This window comes from Columba livia, chromosome 5, assembly GCF_036013475.1.
Source record: "Columba livia isolate bColLiv1 breed racing homer chromosome 5, bColLiv1.pat.W.v2, whole genome shotgun sequence".
NCBI classification, from domain to species: domain Eukaryota; kingdom Metazoa; phylum Chordata; class Aves; order Columbiformes; family Columbidae; genus Columba; species Columba livia.
The window spans coordinates 24,557,028-24,577,422 of record NC_088606.1 but is presented as its reverse complement, the minus strand read 5'-3'; the positions used below and the strand labels follow the sequence as shown (position 1 = coordinate 24,577,422).

General features: G+C 43.5%; 1 protein-coding gene across 1 annotated transcript; it reads left to right on the top strand.

The window, feature by feature from the left end:
- Positions 1–704: 704 nt before the first annotated feature.
- On the top strand, positions 705–19,239 carry LRRC74A (leucine rich repeat containing 74A). Its single transcript, XM_005502495.3, has 14 exons — positions 705–1,008; positions 4,421–4,522; positions 5,727–5,902; positions 6,530–6,637; positions 7,357–7,453; positions 7,875–7,924; positions 8,717–8,798; positions 10,474–10,559; positions 10,904–11,098; positions 11,969–12,064; positions 15,581–15,724; positions 16,889–16,996; positions 17,645–17,730; positions 18,996–19,239. Exons 1-14 carry the CDS (start codon positions 921–923, stop codon positions 19,069–19,071), a joined length of 1,494 nt encoding a protein of 497 aa, XP_005502552.3. The 5' UTR covers positions 705–920; the 3' UTR covers positions 19,072–19,239.
- The last annotated feature ends 1,156 nt before the right edge of the window (positions 19,240–20,395 follow it).

Sequence of the window (20,395 nt, the reverse complement as noted above, 5' to 3'; positions counted from 1 at the left end):
TAAAAATACCCTGTCCTTGGGAAAATTGACTTTTTTTTCCTCTCTGTATAGCCCATATTACACTGTGTAGGCTACATAAACTTCAAAATATGTACAAGAGATAACATTCACTGAGCATCACCCATAATGGAACGATTTCTAAACATACATATTTGTTCTGTTCAATTCCTGTCAGAAAGCCTCGTCTGTCACAGTTTTGGTGTTAGCCTCTTAGGAAAGGTCACAAAGTCTTCAGTATAAATGATGTAAAATAAGCACTAAACCAATTTTGGCACCAACAGTAGCTGGTGGGATGAATGAGTACATGAGTCGAGGTCACATTGCGTGCTGACATGTTTACAAGCCACACTTTATTACTGAATGTACCGAGAATTTGGCAGAAGGGAAGGCTCAATCTATTCAAGACTAATAAGGTGAATACACTCCTTCTATCTGCATCTCCTTTAAGACTGTAACTACCGCAGTCTGGCTTTCTCATGAAATCGTACAAACCGGAATACAAACTCAAAGGAGAGGAGAACTCTTACCAGCAGCCTGGCACGACTCTCTAATACATCTCAGAGGGTTTCACAGCCAAAACTGCAGCTATTCTCAGTTATTGGGAGCTGATGGGATCCCAGAGCAATGGGGTTTTCAGCACTGAATGGCACCCCTTGCGGATGGAAGGTGCAGGTGAGGTCACAGAAGGGTGGTGGTGACAGGACGGGGGCACGGGGCAGCCACAGGCTCTGCAGAGCTTTCTCATGACACCTGGCCAGCCCCTGCATGCAGGAAATGGGATTCTCCTGTTCATGAACAGTATAAACCAAGAACACATCTTACAAGTGGTGCCATTCATTTTGGAGATGTTTTAATCACATCCAGGCAGCTGTGCTCTTTGTGTGTAGGTGTGAGGAACTTACAGGGTCTAGGAGGTCGCTATGGACTCCTCATTTACAGAAGAGAAAAAGCAAATGAACCCGCCACTCACTGGTGGTGACATGGAGAACGAGTCTGAGAAGGACACAGGTGCAGTGTTTAGTTACTAGCAAACTCACTTCAGAAATAGTCAGAAATGGCCAAAGGAAAACACCAGCAGCCCAAAGGACTGCTGCTGCCGCAGGCTGATCACCAGGTGGGAAGGCTTCCCTTCCCCAAGCCAGGCAGCAACGAGAACGGGAATCCAGGGTGCCAGCACCCAGTGACAGGAGCTGCCATCTGGGAGCAGCTTGGAAAAAACAAAATGCATCAGAAGAGGGCTTGTCAGTACCAGCTTCCAGGCAACTCCACCCAGCTGCCCCTAATGCCCATGGGGGATGTCAGAGCTCAGCACCTTGTGAGACCAGATCCTGTTTGACCCCTCCATCACCCAGGAGGACAAGCAGGGCTGACAAGAACGTGCTGCTGTCAGGATGTGCTTGTACACAGCAGAGTCAGGTTCCAGGTCACTTAGGCATTAAAAACTAATTTCACAGTTTCCTTCATAATTCAATTACTGTAAGGTAGTCAGATGCGTGGGACTTCTCTCTTCGGTTCTTGTTTTTCTGTATTTAACTAGAGTATAATGCAATTTATGAAGTGCTACATAATAATTTTCCTTAATGGTTGTTCTAGTAGATTAGATCCTTTATCAAATACTTTAAATTGTTTCAAAATGACATTTGTCTAAATATCTTTTCTTATTTTTCTGTAAAGGTAGCTCCATTTTTTTTTTTCTGATCCAGCAATAACAATTTATTGCCTGTTTGGGATTAGTCTCTTTTAGATAGCTTTTCTGTAAACTAGGTTTCTGTTCTTGGCTATGAACTCTTGAAATTTTCACTCCTTAAGTGGGATCTGACAAAATTAGTTACCTGCTATCAAGCCCAAACAATTATATTAAAATTAGAATTTCTCATGGGTTTTTGACAGTATTAACTTAAAAAATATTTTCACTATGAAATACCTGGGCAGTTCACAGAATCACAGAATAGTTGGGGTTGGAAGGGACCTCTGGACATCATCTAGTCCAACCCACCTGCTCAAGCAGGTTCACCTAGAGCAGACTGCACAGGAATGTGTCCAGGCAGGTCTTGAATGTCTCCAGAGAAGGAGACTCCACAACCTCTCTGGGCAGCCTGTTCCAGTGCTCTGGCACCCTTAAATAAAGAAGTTTCTCCTCATATTCAGATGGAACTTCCTATGCTTCAGTCTGTGCCTGTTGCCCCTCATCCTACCATTGGCACCACTGAAAAGAGTCTGGTTGCATCCTCTTGACACCCACCCTTGAGATACTTACAACCATTGATAAGTTCCCCTCTCAGCCTTCTCCAGGCTGAACAGACCCAGCTCTCTCAGTCTCTCTTCATAAGATGCTTCAGGCCCCTAATCATCTTCGTAACCCACTGCTGGACTCCCTCCAGTAATTCCTTGTCCTTCTTAAACTGGAGAGCCCAGAACTGGACTTAGTACTCCGGATGTGGCCTCACCAGGGCAGAGTAGAGGGGGAGGAGAATCTCTCCTTGACCTGCTGGTCACACTTTTCCCAATGCATCCCAGGATACTATTGGCCTTCTTGGCCACAAGGGCATATTGTTGACCTCATGGTCAACCTGTTGTCAACCAGAACTGCCAGGTTCTTCTCTGCTTCACAGAACTATGGAAGTTTAAATTGCTAGTGTGATTTATTGAATATCTGTACAACATAAATTAGGTTACAACAGAAAGCAACATAGCCAGAGAACAGGCGTTGTTAACCTAGCACAAGGTAATGGATTTGCTGTTATCTGGATGCATCCATCACAAATTGCACATCAAACCATGGAGTGAACTCCCTTCTCAGCTCCTGGTTTGTGACTGGTACAAGCCATGCATGAGGCAGTCTGATCAGAAAGCTGTGTCTGCAGCCTCAACACCTGGGGAAAGGAGAGGGTGATCAGGGAGTCTCCAAGCTGATCACTTTCCACCGCATTGGTTTTAAGACCAATAATCATGATCCAATTCTTTTCAAATTTCTACTTGAATGACAGTATTATCATCTGTGCCAGTTTCAATTTCTACATTTCCACAGGGGTGCAGGGACCACTTCTGGACCTACCTCAGAAGGCTCAGTCCACACACTGCAGGACTGGCTGAAGAACTGGGCACATGACAGCCGTGTTTTCAGGGGATGATACATCATGGATGGGTTTTGTATAGCAGAGACAACCTGTTCTCCAGCATGGGAAGTTTATCTTTGTCAGGACTTTTGGCATTGTAGGGCCATTAAGCAAAGATAATCAGTGGGTACTGCCATAATGTTGCAAATCTTTGGTTCTACTTGTCTCGTGAGTTCTTTACATGAGAGTTAGACCTTTTTTTACCCTTCCTTTTGTCTTTCTCACACTAAAGTAATGCAAGTAAACCTATCATTTGAACAAATAAAGTCTGGCAAAAGGAGAAGTTCTTAATAAAGGAGCTGCAGCTGCAGGGCTGGTTGAAATACCATGATGTGGGTGCCAGCTGGCCAGTTGTTCCCTCACGGAGGTCTGAATGAGCAGCCAAACTGCAAGCTCCACATCACGTGTCAATACTAAGTGACACCCAAGAAGAGTACAAAATTACAGGTCCATATCCTGGACCTCTAAAGGGAAATAAGGAGTAAGGGAAGGAGGTAGTAAAAGCAGTGATAGGGAATGAAAAGAAAGACTCAGAGTAGGAAAAAAATATGTATTATGTTATTATCCAGAAATTACTTTGGCAAAATTACTCTTCTTGGTTTTTTTTTTTGTTTTTATGCATGTATTCCTCTTGAAAAAATGAAGCCTCCAAATTGTCCTTATCTCTAGCCATAAAATAAATTATGAATTGTAGGCAAGAGAAGCTGTATCCCTTCCAATGGATCTAGTTACACTCAGTCCCAATGCACACTAGCATTCAGACACTTTCTCTTCTGCCATGCTTGAAGAGTACTACAAAGCATTCCCAGTCTGATTGCAAAGTCAGCCACTGGTGTCCTGCCTGTGCCTGGGGAAGTGGGAGTCAGTTCAGGAGAGTTAGGAGGAACTGGTGTGGGCTTGGTTTGTAAGTTTGTGGGGAAATGGGATGAAGAGGGGAAATTTGCTTTGCCTGGTGGGCTCAGAAATTGAGAAAGGGGAGAAAGGCAGCTCATGAGGGAATGAAGACCCAATGTGGGAGAACCGTGAGCCCCCGCCCATGGGCTGCAGAATTTGGGGAGGGCTCTTTCCAGAAGTAGCCAAGTCATGGCCAGTCTGCAGACCTGCAGCTCCAGAGTGAACCATCCCCACAGCAGGGCCAGCACCACACGCACAGGGAGCAGTGGGCATGAAGTGTGGCTGGGGAAGGAGCATGCTGAAGAGGGGCACAAGCTTCAGTGACAGCCTTGGGTTGTCTGTCACATCTGTGGAGTTGCATCTCTGCTGGGCTTGCACTGACAAAATGAATCTCTTTGGTTTCATGGCAGACCAGACAGCTGAAACCAGTGAGCCTCCAGAGCACATGTCGCTGGCTGACGCCTCAGCAGAGAAGGCCACGAAAGGCTCTGACACTGACCTAGAGGCTGAAGGTGAATGTTTTCTGACCATCTGCCCTCACTAGGCTTTCCCTTACAGTCAGAGCTGTACCTACCAACTCCTGTGTATCCAAAATGCAGACCAAGGACACAACCCTGCCAGATCCCTGTCAACCACATGTAATCTGGCAATTGATTAAGGCAGGGGGGTGAATTCCCTCTAAGAGCTCTCCCTTTGATATCAAGCATCTTCCTTCAACTGCTTTCTATACACCATGGCTATTCCTTTGCTTCTTCTCTAATCTACTCCTTTAATAACCAGCCTGCTGCCTGGGCAGCAGGAGCAGCTAGCTGAAACTGAGGCCCTGTTTGTGCACTCCTGATGGAACACGGCACAGCAATTGTGGTCTGTGCACCATAGGTTTGCCACAACTGTCCTAGGCTTTTCTGGTGGCTCTCATCTCCTGCCTAGCGAAGTCGGTCCTCTAGCTAAGCAAGTCTTGCACTCATTTTTCTAACAGTAGGATTTGTCCATAATTTAGGATGGGAACTTTTAAACTTGTTATAAATGGAAGGAAAATCAAAACCCATAAGAATGCAAGAATAAAAGACTACTTTGTTAGAGGGCTCAGACTGAACTGGAAAATGGCTTTGATGAGAGGGAAATTTGTCTTGAGGTCAGACCACTGAATGCATATAACAACATGGAGAAATATGAGCTCTAAGTATGTGGTTTGATGAAGAAATTCCAAATGACAGGTTTTTGTGGAAATACGGCTGCCAGCTGCACTGATATGTCTCACTGCAGCTGTGTCAACAACACCCAATGGCCAAGATGAGAATGCTGGGATTCTTTCTGCTGATTGTAAGCCAAAATGTTCTGAGCTGCCCCAGCTCTGCTGGCAATATCAGCTGTGTGCTTCAAATAAGATGTAAAAGAAAAAAACAAAACAGATGAAAGTGTCTTTGCCTAATGTCAAGAATTCTCAGTTACACCAGGAAAGGTTTAGTCGCATTAAAGACTCGTGAGAAGCTGTAGGAACTCACTGGGTGCAAAACGGAGAAGCAAGGAGGATACATTAGCTCTCAGAGGTCTGGGAAAAAGGGAGGGGGAGAACCAGGGGACAATAACCCTCTAAGAGTAAAACCCCACTGTTGTTGTACAGTGTTACTTAATTTTATTAAGATACATAATTTATTTAAAAGAGGAGGGAGGACACTGAACGCAAACACTTACCAATATACTTTTTCTCTGTAGATCCTGAGAAGGCCTTTAGGAGCATTAGGGGCACAGAGCTGTACTTGGAAGCATGCAGGCTGGTGGAGGTGGTTCCTGTCTCATATTTTATTCAGAACTTGGACAAGCCTTATATAAACCTGAACCACCATGGTCTAGGACCCAAAGGTGTCAAAGCCATTGCTATTGCTCTGGTGGTGAGTAGCCAGTAAGAGTATAGCCAGTGTTCTCAAGAACAATAGGCATTTTAGGCCTCTCTCGGGCCTGGAAGCCGTCACTGAGTACACAGTGTGGGAGAAAAAGTCATGTATATTCCCCATAGGAGCTCTGAGCATCCCTAATGTTTCTAACCCCCTGCACAGGAAAGTCTCGTGTAGCAACTGCTGGCTTTTGCTGGACTTACTCCCAAGAGCAAACTGATGCCCTGCCATTGGACCAAGTACCCAGTGCTCCTAAGCTCAACAGGACCAGAGGTGGGGCTGGAGGGACTGGTATCCCCCACCCTGGGTTCTACATAGGGCTGTGTCACACTCACTAATAGACAGGCCCAAGATGCCTGAACTGGCACTTGGATCTGAACCTGGGTCTCCAGCTGGCAGAAAGCTACAGAAAGTCCCACCCACTCAAAACCCCTCCAAAAAGGTTTGTGTTTTGTATGCCAGTTCCCACTGCCAGGGCTCTGTCATGACCCCCAATCACTCTCTGGCTCAGGACCTGCAGTGAGGTCTGGAGGAAATGTCCAGTGACGAACTGTGGAAACTATCCCCTTCATTAATTTTTCAGCAGTTTTTTGTGTGTCTTTCTTTACCTTTGTGTCTTCCCAGTCCAACACAACAACCACCCATCTAGAGTTGGAAGACAACTGTATTCTGGCAGAAGGAGCCATATGTTTAGCAGAGATGCTACGAGAGAATTCCTCCCTTCAAGTACTGGTACCCAATCTGACATAGCTTGTAGCTTAAATTATTGCTCATGAAATTCAATCATCTGAGAGAAAACCAATTAATTCCATTATGATTTTAACCAAAATAACCGTTGTTCCCATGCAAAAACATTCACATTCTGAAAGTCATTATATCTTATGCTGCTCTACTTTTAAAAAGTACAAGCTTCTGAAAAGCAGAAGTTTGCATGTGATGGCAGTCTGGAACTGTTCATTAGCAGATGTGACAATAATTACCATAACTAAGTCTTTCTAATTCATGCTTAGCCAATGGAAAAAATGTTTTGGTCAGGAACTTTCATTCTCCAATATGATGTGGGGAAATTCTTCTAAATAGATTAAGGGAATAATGCAAAACTTTCAGATATGAATGGGTAGGAATGTTCCTTCGATCTGAAACTGGGGTATACAAAATGCATTTTGATAGGGCATGGGATCTGTGTTACACTGGAAGAAAAGGTCTTTGTCCAAATGCTTCTTGGTTCACTGAATTCAAAGACCCATGTGAAAGCGATGGCTCTAGAGCTTTATTCCTGTAGGAAGGACACAGGGTAAAATGCACCTATAACTCACAAGTTAATTACTGTCTGGCTGGCAGTTCTCATATTGCTTGTCTTGCATTATTCCACTGATATCTTGGGCATTAAGAAGACAATAAAGCTTATTCATTCTTCGAACTCATCCTTCTTATCCTCCCTTTGCCTCCAGAACATCTCCAACAACCATCTAGACACAGCAGGAGCTGAAGCCATCACCAGCTTGCTTTTGGATAACGTGTCCTGCCTCCATACTCTTCAGCTCTCAGGTGGGCTGTATGCACCCAAGCAGCGATGGCAGTGGAAGTGAAATAGCATATATTTCATTCCAGTCTCTCATCCTGAGAATATCAGTCAGACTATGGGCAAAATCAATCTCTCAGCTATGTCTCTGACAGGAACCCAGAGTAACAGTGGAAATGTAGATTTATAGTGATATAATTAAATATTTGGCCTGCTCAATATCCAGCACCTCTGAAAAACAGAGAAATTTAGATAATTGCCAGAGTCTTTCCCACATACTGGCCTAATTCTACTCCCTGGAGCAAGGTGGAACAGTGACTAACTTCTTACAGCCTGATATGGGTTGTGCTTGGCTGGAGGTTCCACCTGAAAGCACAGCTTCCTACAGACCTGGGCAGAGCACCAAGGGAGAGATCAGCACTCTGTTAACATACTTCTCCTCCCCAGGAAACAACTTTGGAGAAGAGGCTGCACTGTATTTTGCTGAGGCATTAATGGTGAGTTGTTACCTGAAATCCAAGGTAATTTGCAGGCCGGATTGGGTGACAGACTCTCCTCATCTTGAAGCTGCTACTCACTTGGCATGATTTCACTTGGAAATGCCCACATGATTTCCTGACATAATTCTGCTAAGTGCTTCTTGCTTACTTCAGAAATGAGAGATGCTGGGAGGACACAGGGCAGGATGGACTGCATTAACATTTTCTCAGGACAGATGTGTGAGTCTGGCTGAGAAACAAACCTTCAGGACCGTGTAACGGAACAACAGAATGACATCTGGGTGACAAAAAGATTTCAAGAAGTATAAGTAACCCAACTTCACATAATTTTGCAGTTTTCCAGTAAAAAGAAAACGTTTGACTTCTCTGGTTAGTTCCTGTCCCAAAGGCATCACTGGCACCAGCAGAAGCTGCCCTGAGGCAAGACCTTGACCTGGTATCAGAAAGTGCTCTTGGTCAATGTACAATGGTGGCAGTGAAACAGGGGCAGGAACAGAATTGCAGGATGTGTTGAGGCCAGACATGAGCTATGCAAGGGAAGTTTGCACAACACCAAGTCCCATTGCTTCCGCTGTTTTTGGAAGATAATCACTGGGATGTTATAGGCCTGACAAAGCTTTGTTTTGGGACATGCAGTGCTGCAATCTCCGTGCTGATATCTCCCAAGCACTGAAGATTTCACTGTGTCTGATATCCCTCTGTTTCATCCTTATGTGGGAACCTTGGCAGGACAGCTGGTTGCAGCTGGCCAGATGATCTGGTCGTCTCTGCATATTTGTCTCTCTGCAGAGCAATTACCAAGTGAAGAAGCTGGACCTCAGCCACAATGAGTTCCATGAGAAGGGAGGACAGCTTCTGGGACAAATGCTCGGTAACTTAATTTATTACTCTCACAAAGCCAGGAGTACAGGCACTGGGGGCCTTGATGGCGTCAGCACAATGAACATTTATTTCCCTCTCCAGCAAAAATGCTTCATGATCTCGTGGGCAGTACAAAAGCCAGGGAGCCCCAGCTATAAGAGCTTCCTGCCTAGTCCACAGACTCACCCTCATCACCACAGGTGACTCTAGTAACTGTGACTTATGTATCAGAACACAAAGGCAGAATAAGAAATCACTGTAACAGAGCAGTCCGTATCAGAGAGAAGGGAGCTCGAAGTCCGTCAGGGAATATAAAGCAGAAAATTGCATTTTATTAAAATCTAATAGAATCACAACTGTTGTTTGTTTTAAGCCTTTGATTGCAAAGTTTAGGAGTGATTTCAATTTTTCTTAAGTAGCTCAAACTCTAATGGTTTGAGCCATTGCACAGCAAGCAGTAAGGGAAACAGATTAGGAAGAAATAAAATTAAGCTGCCTAATTTATCTTCTCAGACAAAGTGAGATCCAGAGTGTGCTAGCAGCCCTGGAGAGAAAAAGCAAACAAAACTGTTACAGTCTTTCATTAACCTCAGGTGCTATTACTGCACTGGGAAAGACTTCTTCCCTCAGTATGTCTGACATGCCTGCTACCATAACGGCCACAGGCGTGTGCTATGAGCATCCAGTTCCTTGAGCATTTCAGTAACCCCGTGCCTACAGTTTAAATAACATTTTCCTTCTTCTGGTTCAGTATTTCCACTGATATGTGTGTCTTTCTAATTACAGTCCATATCTTTAAAAGATGGATCAATTAAAACTGCAGTGAGGACAAGGCGCTGTGCCCCTGCCTTGGACAAAGCTGTAGGCACTGCAGAGATCAGTACTAAAACTTGTGACCTTCCCAGCTCAGAAAAATGCCTCTCCTAAATTAAAGGTCTTACAGCTCTTCTCTCCTTCCAGGTCACTTGAGGCAGGAATAGCAGAGATTATCATAGAATCTGTTAGTTTTCTGTTTTGTTTCTTAAAGGAATATCTTATAGTCAGCTAAACTCACCATCTCCCTCCATCCAACCTCCCATCCATGGGAAACCTGGACGAGAACTTCTCTCTGAGAATGAGAAGCAAGTGTTGGCAGCAAGTCCTACCCTTCCCAGTGTCACAGTAGACACAAATGAATTCACACGCACCCTGCTCTAAGTAAAACTTACGCCATGAGGTGTGCTACGCATGTGAATTGGCCCCAGCACATATACAGCTGGGCACAGCTATTATACTATGAAGATTAATTCCTCTCTTCTGCTAATCAAATATACACAGAATTAATCTTGATGTTTTTGATTAAGCAAGGACAATGCAGCCATTTTTTACAGTGAGAAACACAGACAGTGTCTATTAATAAGAAATCCTCCCCCTCTCTACCTTCTTCCTTCACAACTTGTCTTTGATTAAGCCAGAAAACAAACAAACAAAAAAAACAACTGTGTTCCCTTTCTAGTTGTGATCAGCAGCCCATTATCCGTTCTTTGGGCAGTGCGTACAGCAAAGACTCTGTAGGTACAGGTTCCTCCTACTGCAATCAGTGAAGACTGTTGCTGAACCCCCAGCAAACTTTTAGTCCCTCAGTGGACCAGCAGCTGTGTCCAGACCACTTTTCATGAGCTAACATCTCAGTTTTTCTCTCCTAGCCAGCAACACAAAACTGGAGTTTTTGGACCTGAGCTGGAACCACCTGAAGAGGAAGGGGGCAGTAGGACTGAGCGTAGGTCTCAGGGTAGGAACACACCTATTATGTGATACCCTTCACAGTGATTACTGCCAGGAGCTGGCTGTAACACTGCTTGGAAACTCACATCCCCGAGTTCTGAGCAGCATTCAGTAGCTCCAGCAAGCCTCATCCCGCAGACGGTGGCAGTCAGTGCCAGGAGAAAGACTAAAACAGTGAGTAGGTCTGGTGACTTATGTGGATGGAGAGACCCTGGTGAAATTGCAGAGATATAGGATTCATTGGGGCTGCCTGGGTGTGACTTGATGCTCCTGTCTGAACCAGGCAAGAAACGGTAGAGTGTTACAGAAAATGCGCATGCAGTAGCTAAGATCCCTCTTCTCTCCCTGGAGGTCAATGATGCACTGAAAATACTCAACCTTTCTTGGAATGGCATTGGCAACGAGGGAGCACTGGCCCTAGGAGAAGCTCTCAAACTCAATAACGTGCTGGTTCACCTGGACATCAGCAACAACAAGATCAACAATGAGGGAGCCAAGAGGCTCTGCAGAGGCCTTGAAGTCAATGGAAATCTCAAAATCCTGAAGGTAAAGCAAAGCCCAGGCAGGGCTGAAGGAATAAGCACAGGGAGTAAAAAGATCTGAGGAGGGACAGAAGACAGAAGCGAGCTGTCTGAGATAGAACTGGAGGAAATTAGTATTGCTCTGGGTTGGGGGGAAGCAGGGCAGAAGGAAATCCTGTCCCATTTCTTCCAGGGCAAGTAAATTGCACTGTTCCCCCCAAAAATCCCCCAGGGACTGGCTTGGCATAACGCCACACCCATTATCACCCCAAATGGATTGACTCCTATCATGTCTAGTCTCAGTCAAGTGAGAACCTGGGCATTCAACATGTCTAGCAGACAGCCTAGGCATTCAACAGGTAAAACGTAGTTAGGAAGGTACATATGTACACATAATATGCATTTCAACCTAAAGCAAAGATTCACACTGAAGTTTGCAGGTGGGCAAGAGTGTGCCTTTCTCAATGTGTTCATGATGTGCTAAAAAAGTATTCAAACGCATGATAAACTGGCATTGCCACATCCGCGCAATGTCACAGCACTACCTAAAGGAGAGGAGTATTGTCAAGACCTGGAAAAAGACACAACTGCCTTCTAGTAACCAGGGGTCAGTAATCCCGGAAAGGGAAAAACTGAATGACCAGCTGAGCTTGCTTCAGAGGTTAGGGTTGAGAGCTAATATGTCTTCTCAATCCAAGATCATTCTCTAGGAATTCAGCTCAGAAAAGTCAGCTTGCTTACAAGCTGCATTCTCAGCTAGATCTAACATCACCATCCTGAGAGACAGCCCCGCTGAAGAATGCAAAGGGTCATCCTTGAAGTTACAGCATGGCTTCTGCCAGGGCATGTAATCCTCATTCTCACCATGTCTGGATCTATGTTTCTTCTTCAACAGATGGCAAATAATCCCCTGACCGTGGAAGGTGCCACTGCACTAGTCGTGTCTGTTAGAAAGAACGCCAAATCCATGATGGAGGAGATCAACATCTCAGTAAGAGCTTATGTGCTAGAAAACCTCCAGAACCACACACTACATGTTTTTAGGAAAAGAGTGGATCACAGAGCTGCCCCATTCCAAAACTGCTTTGAGATTTGCTGTTTGTGTCATTTAAGCACAGCCACTAATAAAAGAGGCTGCTATTTGATAGCCCTTGTAGTAGCTATGTGGACATTATAAGACTTTTGTCTAGCTCTGGAGGGAGGTGCCTGTAGTATCTCCACATTTCACTCCCATTTTGCAATAGCAGAACAAGAACAAAGGGTGAATTCCCAGAGGAGGATGAATTCTCTTCATCCCCTGAGCTGTCTCCCTCCAGGGCAGCCTAAGATGCTAGATACTGTGAAGTGCTTTGATACCCTGCCTGTATGTATGAGGAGTGGAAGAAGATGGATGCTTCAAAGCATTGAAAGCAAAGCAATTTTATTTAAGTAAAAAAAAAGGCTGGCATGCAAGGAAAAACATCAGAGAGGCCAAATCTTAGTATGCTGCTCCATAGCAAGTCAGGAGCATGACTCATATTGTTGTAACCTCATGTGCTGCTTCTAAAACGGGAGGTTCAGAAATGCTCCTGAGAGAGGTCAGGGGTTGCATTGCAGACTGACACTGGGGAGACACCTGGGCACACATCAGTGCACTCTGGGCCTTCCCATCCATACTTCGGTGCTTCGTGGGAGCAGTTACAGAAGGTCTTAGCAGCCTCAGGGCCCTCCATCCACCTTTAGGAGCACTGTGATTAAAGGAAAGAGCATTTTCACAAATATTAGGTTTGGGACTTGGAAAATAAATAATATGTTCATGCTTAAAACATGCTAAAAAAAAGTTCATGTGTAGTTTGGAGACTAGTGTAATGGGTTGTATCTAAGTTACGTCTGCATGTGTGTCTTTGTCCTGTGGTTACTATAGTAAAGAAAGAAACTAAAACAATGCAGAATAAATATTCATCTATGGTCTTCCCTGAGAGAACTGAGGGCTTTCAACAGAGATCATCTGAAGAACAGGCATTCCTCTAGGGCAAACAATTTTTCCTGCATACATTCAGATCAAAGAGAATTTGCCAATTCTGCAAGGAGTCAGGACTCATTCTGCAAAGGAAAACAAAAATGGGCTGTCTGAGGGTAAAGGACTTCATTACAGTAGACATGATTCTGCTGGTTTTATTACTAGTAACCTAAACAATTCACAAACTTAGAAAGAGTAATGTATTTTAGCTAAATTGTGAGGAACTCAAGACATTCTTGAAATGCATTTATTTAAATAGAGGCACTTGAGAAATTTTGAGACAAGGAGTTTATTAAGAATCTTCAACCTAAATCTCACTATGCATTTCTGCTTTTTAGAGTTAACAGATGCTCTCTTCACCCTTCAAAAAGGTCTAAATTATCTGGCATTTCACAAGATAAATGATAAATGTAAATTTATGCCATATATAAATTTACAATGGCATTTCAGTATCCCAATCAAATGCTTGTAGGCAAACATCTGATCTATCTGACAGACTTCATTCCACCTGTGATGGAGGGAGTATTGCATTTCAATACAGAGTATTTGCAAATATACAGCTCCAAAGATCTTATGCTGTCTTATACCTTTAAGAAATTAGTAAAGGTTTTAATCTTTTATAGGAAACTTCAAAGAAGACATAAACAAAAGCCTCTTCTGCCTCTTTTCCTGGTGATAATTGTTTATCTTGGCTTTTAAAGAATTAATAATTAGTGTGTCTGTAAGAGGAATTTTGAATAAGGATCTTCTCAATAAACTATTGCATGGTTTGACAGCCCTAGCAAAGGCAAAGTTACAGAAATACACATTTTTAACAACAGTTTATTACTTCTGGCTACATTTCCAAGTATGACTTGCCCATGTTCTTTTCCTAATCTACTCTTTATAGGGTTTCAACTTGCAGATACCAACTATCAAATATTTTGTAGAAGTAAGTCATGAGTCAAAATAGCCAGCACATGCCTGTCTTCACCATCACAGTACAGAAGAAAATACTCTCCCTGTGTTGTTTTTCTGGCCTGTGAACTGTGTCAAACACACAGAAATGCACAAGATGGCTCCGTCCAGGTGCCACCAAACCCCAGCCCGGTTTGTCAGGCCAGACCCAGCAGTTTGGCTGTGCTGCTCCGGAGGCTGCACTGGTTGCCCACTGGCTTTCCCCTGGGGCCAAGCCCGGGCTGGCCTTGGAGACAGCTGGCAACCAGCAGAGCCAGCTCCATCTCTCCTGCGCTGTCCCAGGTCTAGGATACTCTGCTCAGGTGCACAGTGCGGGGAGGTCTCAATGGCTTCTTCAGAGAGTCACTCCACCTCCACAAAACCATTGGTGCTGAATGGAAGCGTGTAAAGCTAGCCAGATCCAGACTCGTTTAAGACTGTCTTTGAGTAGTAAGAATCCAGAGCTCACTGCACAGTAGATCATAAGCTTCTAGATGGATCTAAAGAACAGGAGATCTTAAGCTTCCAGAAAAGAAGCTATAAGAATGCACTGGAGATGTTGTAAATACACTCTGGGAAAAAATATGGTTCTTGATGCCTCAGAAACCTCCCGAATGACAGAAACAGAAGCTTTCATTAATTTCCTGAACTGCCTTGAAATTTCCAACAATTATATATACATCTAACGCAATACATGAACAATTCCTCTGCCATCACGGGTATGAACAAAATCATAATCATGGTTTCAAAAGATCAGTCAAGGCAAAGGTAAATTTGTCATAACTTAAATTTAGAAGAATAAATTACAGTGACATCAACATTTGCATTGGTAGTTTACTCTCTAGTATCCCAAACCCCTCAATCAGGACACTGTGCTGCTGCTCTTTCTATACATACCAAACCAGAAAGCTCACAGTGTGAGCTCTGAAATGCTGGGCTGTCACTACCCTGTATGAAATCCCTGGGCAAAAAGCAATCATCAGGTCTTGTTCTGCTGACTGGAGCTTCCCATTAGGGTTACACAATGAAATCGAGTTTCACCAAAAGCTCTTTTCATCTGGAGACACCCGGACCCTTGCCAGACAGATGCATCTTTCTTGTCTGGGTTATAAAGCTACATTGCTGGAGATATTAATTCTTTTAGGCCTTGGGTGATTTTTTTTAATTATTATTATTTTTTAAAAAAATTTTTGCAGAACTCTATGGCACGTTTTGGCCATTAAAAGTTCAAACTGCAGTCTGCATGTTAGTCAAATGGAGAGGAGACTCATGTAGAACTATCTCAGGGTCTTCAGTGTAGACATGTACCTGATTAATATCTAGCTCACATTAAGTTAATTTCTACATAAATTAGTAGATCATTTTCTGTCTCAGGCATAGGAAAAGAAGAACACTTGTTTAGGGTCAGCCATTCATAGGATTCCTGAAAGTGAAGAGTACAGATGGCAGAAGGCACCAGCCTTAGGAGAGAATGGTTAATGGTGACTTTAGATGGATTTGTTCATACAAACATGTTTTTGTTGTTCTTTGGGTGTCCATGCTGACTGTAATCTCCTTTCTTCTATGTACCAGAATGTGTTGGTGAACGAAAATTTCATTAAGTTGCTGGATGGGGTGTATCAAATGCATCCTGAACTAGATGTCATCTATGATGAAGTCGAAGGCTGTATCTCCAAGATCCCCAAGCAGCATCCAAATCCCATGAAACTGATTCAGGTGAGCTACTGAATTTGGGTCCACAGCTCCCCTGTACACAGTACACGTGCTCCCAGAACTTAGAGGGATGGAGGTTGGAAGGGGTAAGCTTTCTCCCAAGGGGGAAATTCAGCCAAGTTCCTTCAGAAAAGTATATTCACAAAGACTATCACAATGTTCACATACCTCAGTCCACACAGACTGCCTAAGCAAATTCTTTGATCTTCAGGAGAATCTAATGCCTTAGGATCTGAGAGCACTGGGGGAAAAATAATCTGAATATATGTTTGCTCGCTGTGTAAAACAAACTGATTGATTTCAGGTCTGATCCAAATGAATGTCCATCCTCATCACACACCTACTGCAACAGCTGACTTTCATAGAACCCTTCACTGACAGTTGTGCTTTAGCAGCAAAATTAACATGTTTCATAAAAGCAGAATATGCTATTACAAGCAAATACTGGCCTAAATATAAAATACTTTACGTTTCAAGGTCTGTAATTTCCACAGATGTCAGCAGATGGTGCTGTCCTCCTTGCTGCAAGGATATACAAGCACTTGAACACTGCTGAGTTAAATAACACTTTTGCACTACCAGCTTCACTGAGTTTCTTGGCTGCTGTGCAGGTTTTCAGCTAATTGTGTGAGACTTTGCTGTAGATATGGATTAAGATGAACTTAAGCAAAAGCTTGGGCTGTTAGCTGACATCAAACAGTGCTGCCGTGCTTCACATCTAGTGATGCTCACACTAGCATGCTTTGCGGTTTTTAACAGCCATTATGGTACTCAGATGTGTCCCCATTCAAACACACGGGAATTCAGAGAAGTGATCAGAGATGTGGGGGAGACGACTGTCTCTGGATTAGACAGCCGAGCCAAGCAGTGGCTGCTGGGATGAGGACCAAATAACCATGTGTAATTATCAGAAGAAACAGGTTTACTACTGAGTCTCATTTCAAGGTAGGGGGAGAGGGAGGTATAACTGAGAAGAATGGGTTTAACTTGAACAAAAGGATTTTGTTCTGACAATAAGATGGCTGCACAAGGAGTTATGGACTCATATATCTCAGTGATAGGCTGAGTAAAAGCAGGGTGACAGACGGAAGAATAAGGGGAGAGCCGGAGGCAGGCATCAGTGGCTGATTCATGGTTATGCCCATGTTTTATCTCTGCTTCTCTTAGAACTATTTGAAAGCACACAACCTACAACTCTGGGACTTTTTTAGGAAAATTGACAAGGATGGAAACATGAAGATCCCTGTGGCAACCTTCCGAAGAGCCATGATGCAGGTGTGCCTCTGAAAGCAGGGCCAGGATGCTCTTCTGGCAGGGTTCTGCTCTAGGAAAACCCTTCTGCTGTGGCACAGCCACCAGCCAGCCTTGCTGGTGACATTGTTCCGACTAAAAGGCTCAATTCACCCATTGCAAAACTTGGGCCCTGAACAAAAGTTGAGACACAATAGAAATGCTGTGACATCCAATAAATACAGCGGATAGCATCAGTGATAATGGACCAACTTCAGAGTATCACAGGAGCCTTGTAAAACTCACAGAACTCAGCTGTTTGAATAGGATATACAGGATCATGATAATTACGCCTTACTGCTCTGGGAAAGTGAAAAAGAGGCATTTAAACCCTTGCCTCTACACACTGAGTAGACAGTTCTCTTCCTGCCAAAACCACCATGGTGCTTGGGATCAGCAGCGATGGTCAGCCAGCCAGGATGCTATTTTATAAAAAAATGCAGAAAATTGTTATTTTAATCCTAAAAGAGTGAAATTGCCTCCCCAGCACCACTTCGTGTATTTTTTCCATTGCTTCTGCCATGCATTGAGCCATCTGCTCACCTATTAAAAGACGATGGGTCCCAGTATGATATGGAGGACTTTTCTGCTTGATAATATGCAGGTTTGCTAACATTTATCTTACCCTCTTAGCAATCAAGAATCCCACTGGATCGAGTACAAATTGGGGAACTAGTGCATAAGCTAGACCGGAATCGGACAGGGTTTGTGGACTATAGGTAAGTGAGTGACTCCACTTACTGTCCTGGCTTGTCTGTCTCTTTTAAATTTGGCTCAACACCAAATAAACATAACCTTATTCACCTTAGGAGGTGAAGGGACATATGTTTTTGACCAGTACATTACTTACCTAAGTAAAAGGTAGATGAAATAACATCTTGCATGCTTAGAAGCCCTGTTCAGTCAAACTATAAGTCAGTCTTATTTTTCTGTTCGATAAACTTGCTGCGAGAGTGCAGGGATCTCAGACCTGAATGGCATTTTCATTCATGCTCATAAGCCAGCATGATAAGCATCAACTGAACACTCTCCTCCCACTGAAGCCAGGGTAAGATTTGCAAAGACAGTGTATCTGTGCCTTCAAACCGTTTCCTCCATCCTCAGGGACTCTCATTTTTTTTTTCATTCTCTCTGATCCTCCTTCTTAGGAGACCTAGTTTTCCCTGGAAACCTGCCTTCAAACTACAGAACTTTTCATTCTCTTGAAAGTGCCTCTTCCTTAGTGCCTGTAGCAATCATGTCCAAGTTCTGAGAGCCTGAGCAGTCAGCAGCAAACTCCTTGGAGGTTGTCAGTCGCTTCAGGCTAAACAGCTTGTCATTGGATGCAAAATTCCCCTTAGATTTTCAGTCAGTTCTGACATGTGACTCATCAGCTGAAAGCCCTATTAATCATGCCCAAATATTCCCATCCCTCAGCACATATTGATGGGTTTGAATATATGCTGTAGTCTAGTTTTAATCTTCACCTCTTAGCTTCCTAAAGTTTTAAAAGAGAAGCTAATGACTTAGATCTGGTCTTTATTCCTTTGCATACATCAGTGACATACTAAAAGCATCCCTGCTCAGACGCTAGACAGGCCTTAGCCTGGTTAATCTCGAATGAGAGGTTATGTGGGGTTCCCAGGTACTTCAGGCACAAACTACAGAATCATGCTTTAGTAGTAAGCAAATTACCCATTAAAACCCAAAGGTCAACAAAGACTTCATTTGGTGCTATTAATGCTACAGAGTTGATAGATGGGGAAAGATAAATGCTAATATCTACTCCTTATCTAGCTGCTTAATGCATTTTAGCCCTGTAGTACGTGTGGTAGCGGAAATATTCACCCTGTAGACAACAGTCATAAGAGTTGTGACTTTTGCTGTCCTTACTGTTCCCACCCCAGGCTGTTTCCTCAAGGTCCTTTCAGCAGCTTTAAGATACCTTACAGGGAAGGTTCATTTTACTAAATTAACACTGGTTCAACTCTTTCTTTTCCTTCAGTCACTTAAAAGAGCAGAAGACAGCACAGAAGCTTGAGGAAGAGGAAACTGAGGAGGAAAACAAGGAAAAGCCATAAAAATGAAGCAAGAAGGCAGGTCAGACAGTGAAAGATTGTAGAATAAATACTGGAAGAAAGCTCAGGGTGGCCCTGGGCTTGGGGAGGCTCATCCCTGGGGAGCTCTAATAGTCCGAATTATTTGATGTAGAAATAAAGTTGATGTTCCCCTACACAGCAGGTACCCATATAGTCTGGTCCTTTTAGTTAGGGACAGAAGACATTGGTCCTTTGGAGATGGTTACCAAATCTGTCTCACTCTGCATGCTGATGCTGCTGAACTTACTTGCAGAGATGGAGACAAAAAACAAGAACGAGGAAACCAAGAAAACTCATTACTTTTATTACTTCGAGGGGGAGCAGATGGACAAAGAAAGGCTGAAGGAAGTGCCCTACAGACAATCCCTACCAGATTTAGTGGTTCTGACACAGGGACATTTGCAAGAGGCGAATTAAATTCATAAGAAACTACAGCTCATGTTGCTCAAAAAGTTATGGGTACTAAGAATTGTATTAAATATCTCCATGGGGAAAAATATGCTAGAAGAGTGGAAACCATAAGAGATTTTAAATGGCTCAGATACTAAACTGCTTTTTTTAACCAACATTTTTTAAAAAAGAAAAATATTTCGACAACTCTTAAGAAGGAATGAAAACCTTGCATATATTAATGTTTATAAATAAACAGAATTTATAAAATGTAAAAATATACAGATGAGCAGATGCACAAGAAATACATTTTGCCATGTGAGCAACTGACAACATAGACTATAAACCCAGAACCTTGGAGAACTAGAAAACGTTGGCCACTTCAGTAGCAAGGAAAAGAAGCAGCTGGTTACCATCTGGTAAGTGTCTCTTTCCAAGTACAATTCCCACATAGTAAAAAAAACATTTTAATTAGATTTCAGGTGGTTCCAGTGCCTCATCAGAGGTCAACATGACTGTTGACATGATGGCATTGGTATGACGGCTCAGAATGCATCTTCAGTAGGCTTTAGCTCATCACCCCACCAGGTTTGTGTCCTCTGATGCCTGTGACTCTTCCAGAATTTACTTGTGATTGCAGTCAGTGCCCTCTTCACATATCACAGAATCACACAGAATCACACAATGTTTGGGATTGGAAGGGACCTCAAAAGATCATCTAGCCCAATTCCCCTGCCGGAGCAGGAACACCTGGATGAGGTCACACAGGAACATGTCCAGGCGGGTTTTGAATGTCTCCAGAGAAGGAGACTCCACAACCCCCCTGGGCAGCCTGTTCCAGTGCTCTGTCACCCTCACCATGAAGAAGTTTCTTCTCAAATTTAAATGTAACCTCCTGTGTTCCAGTTTATACCCA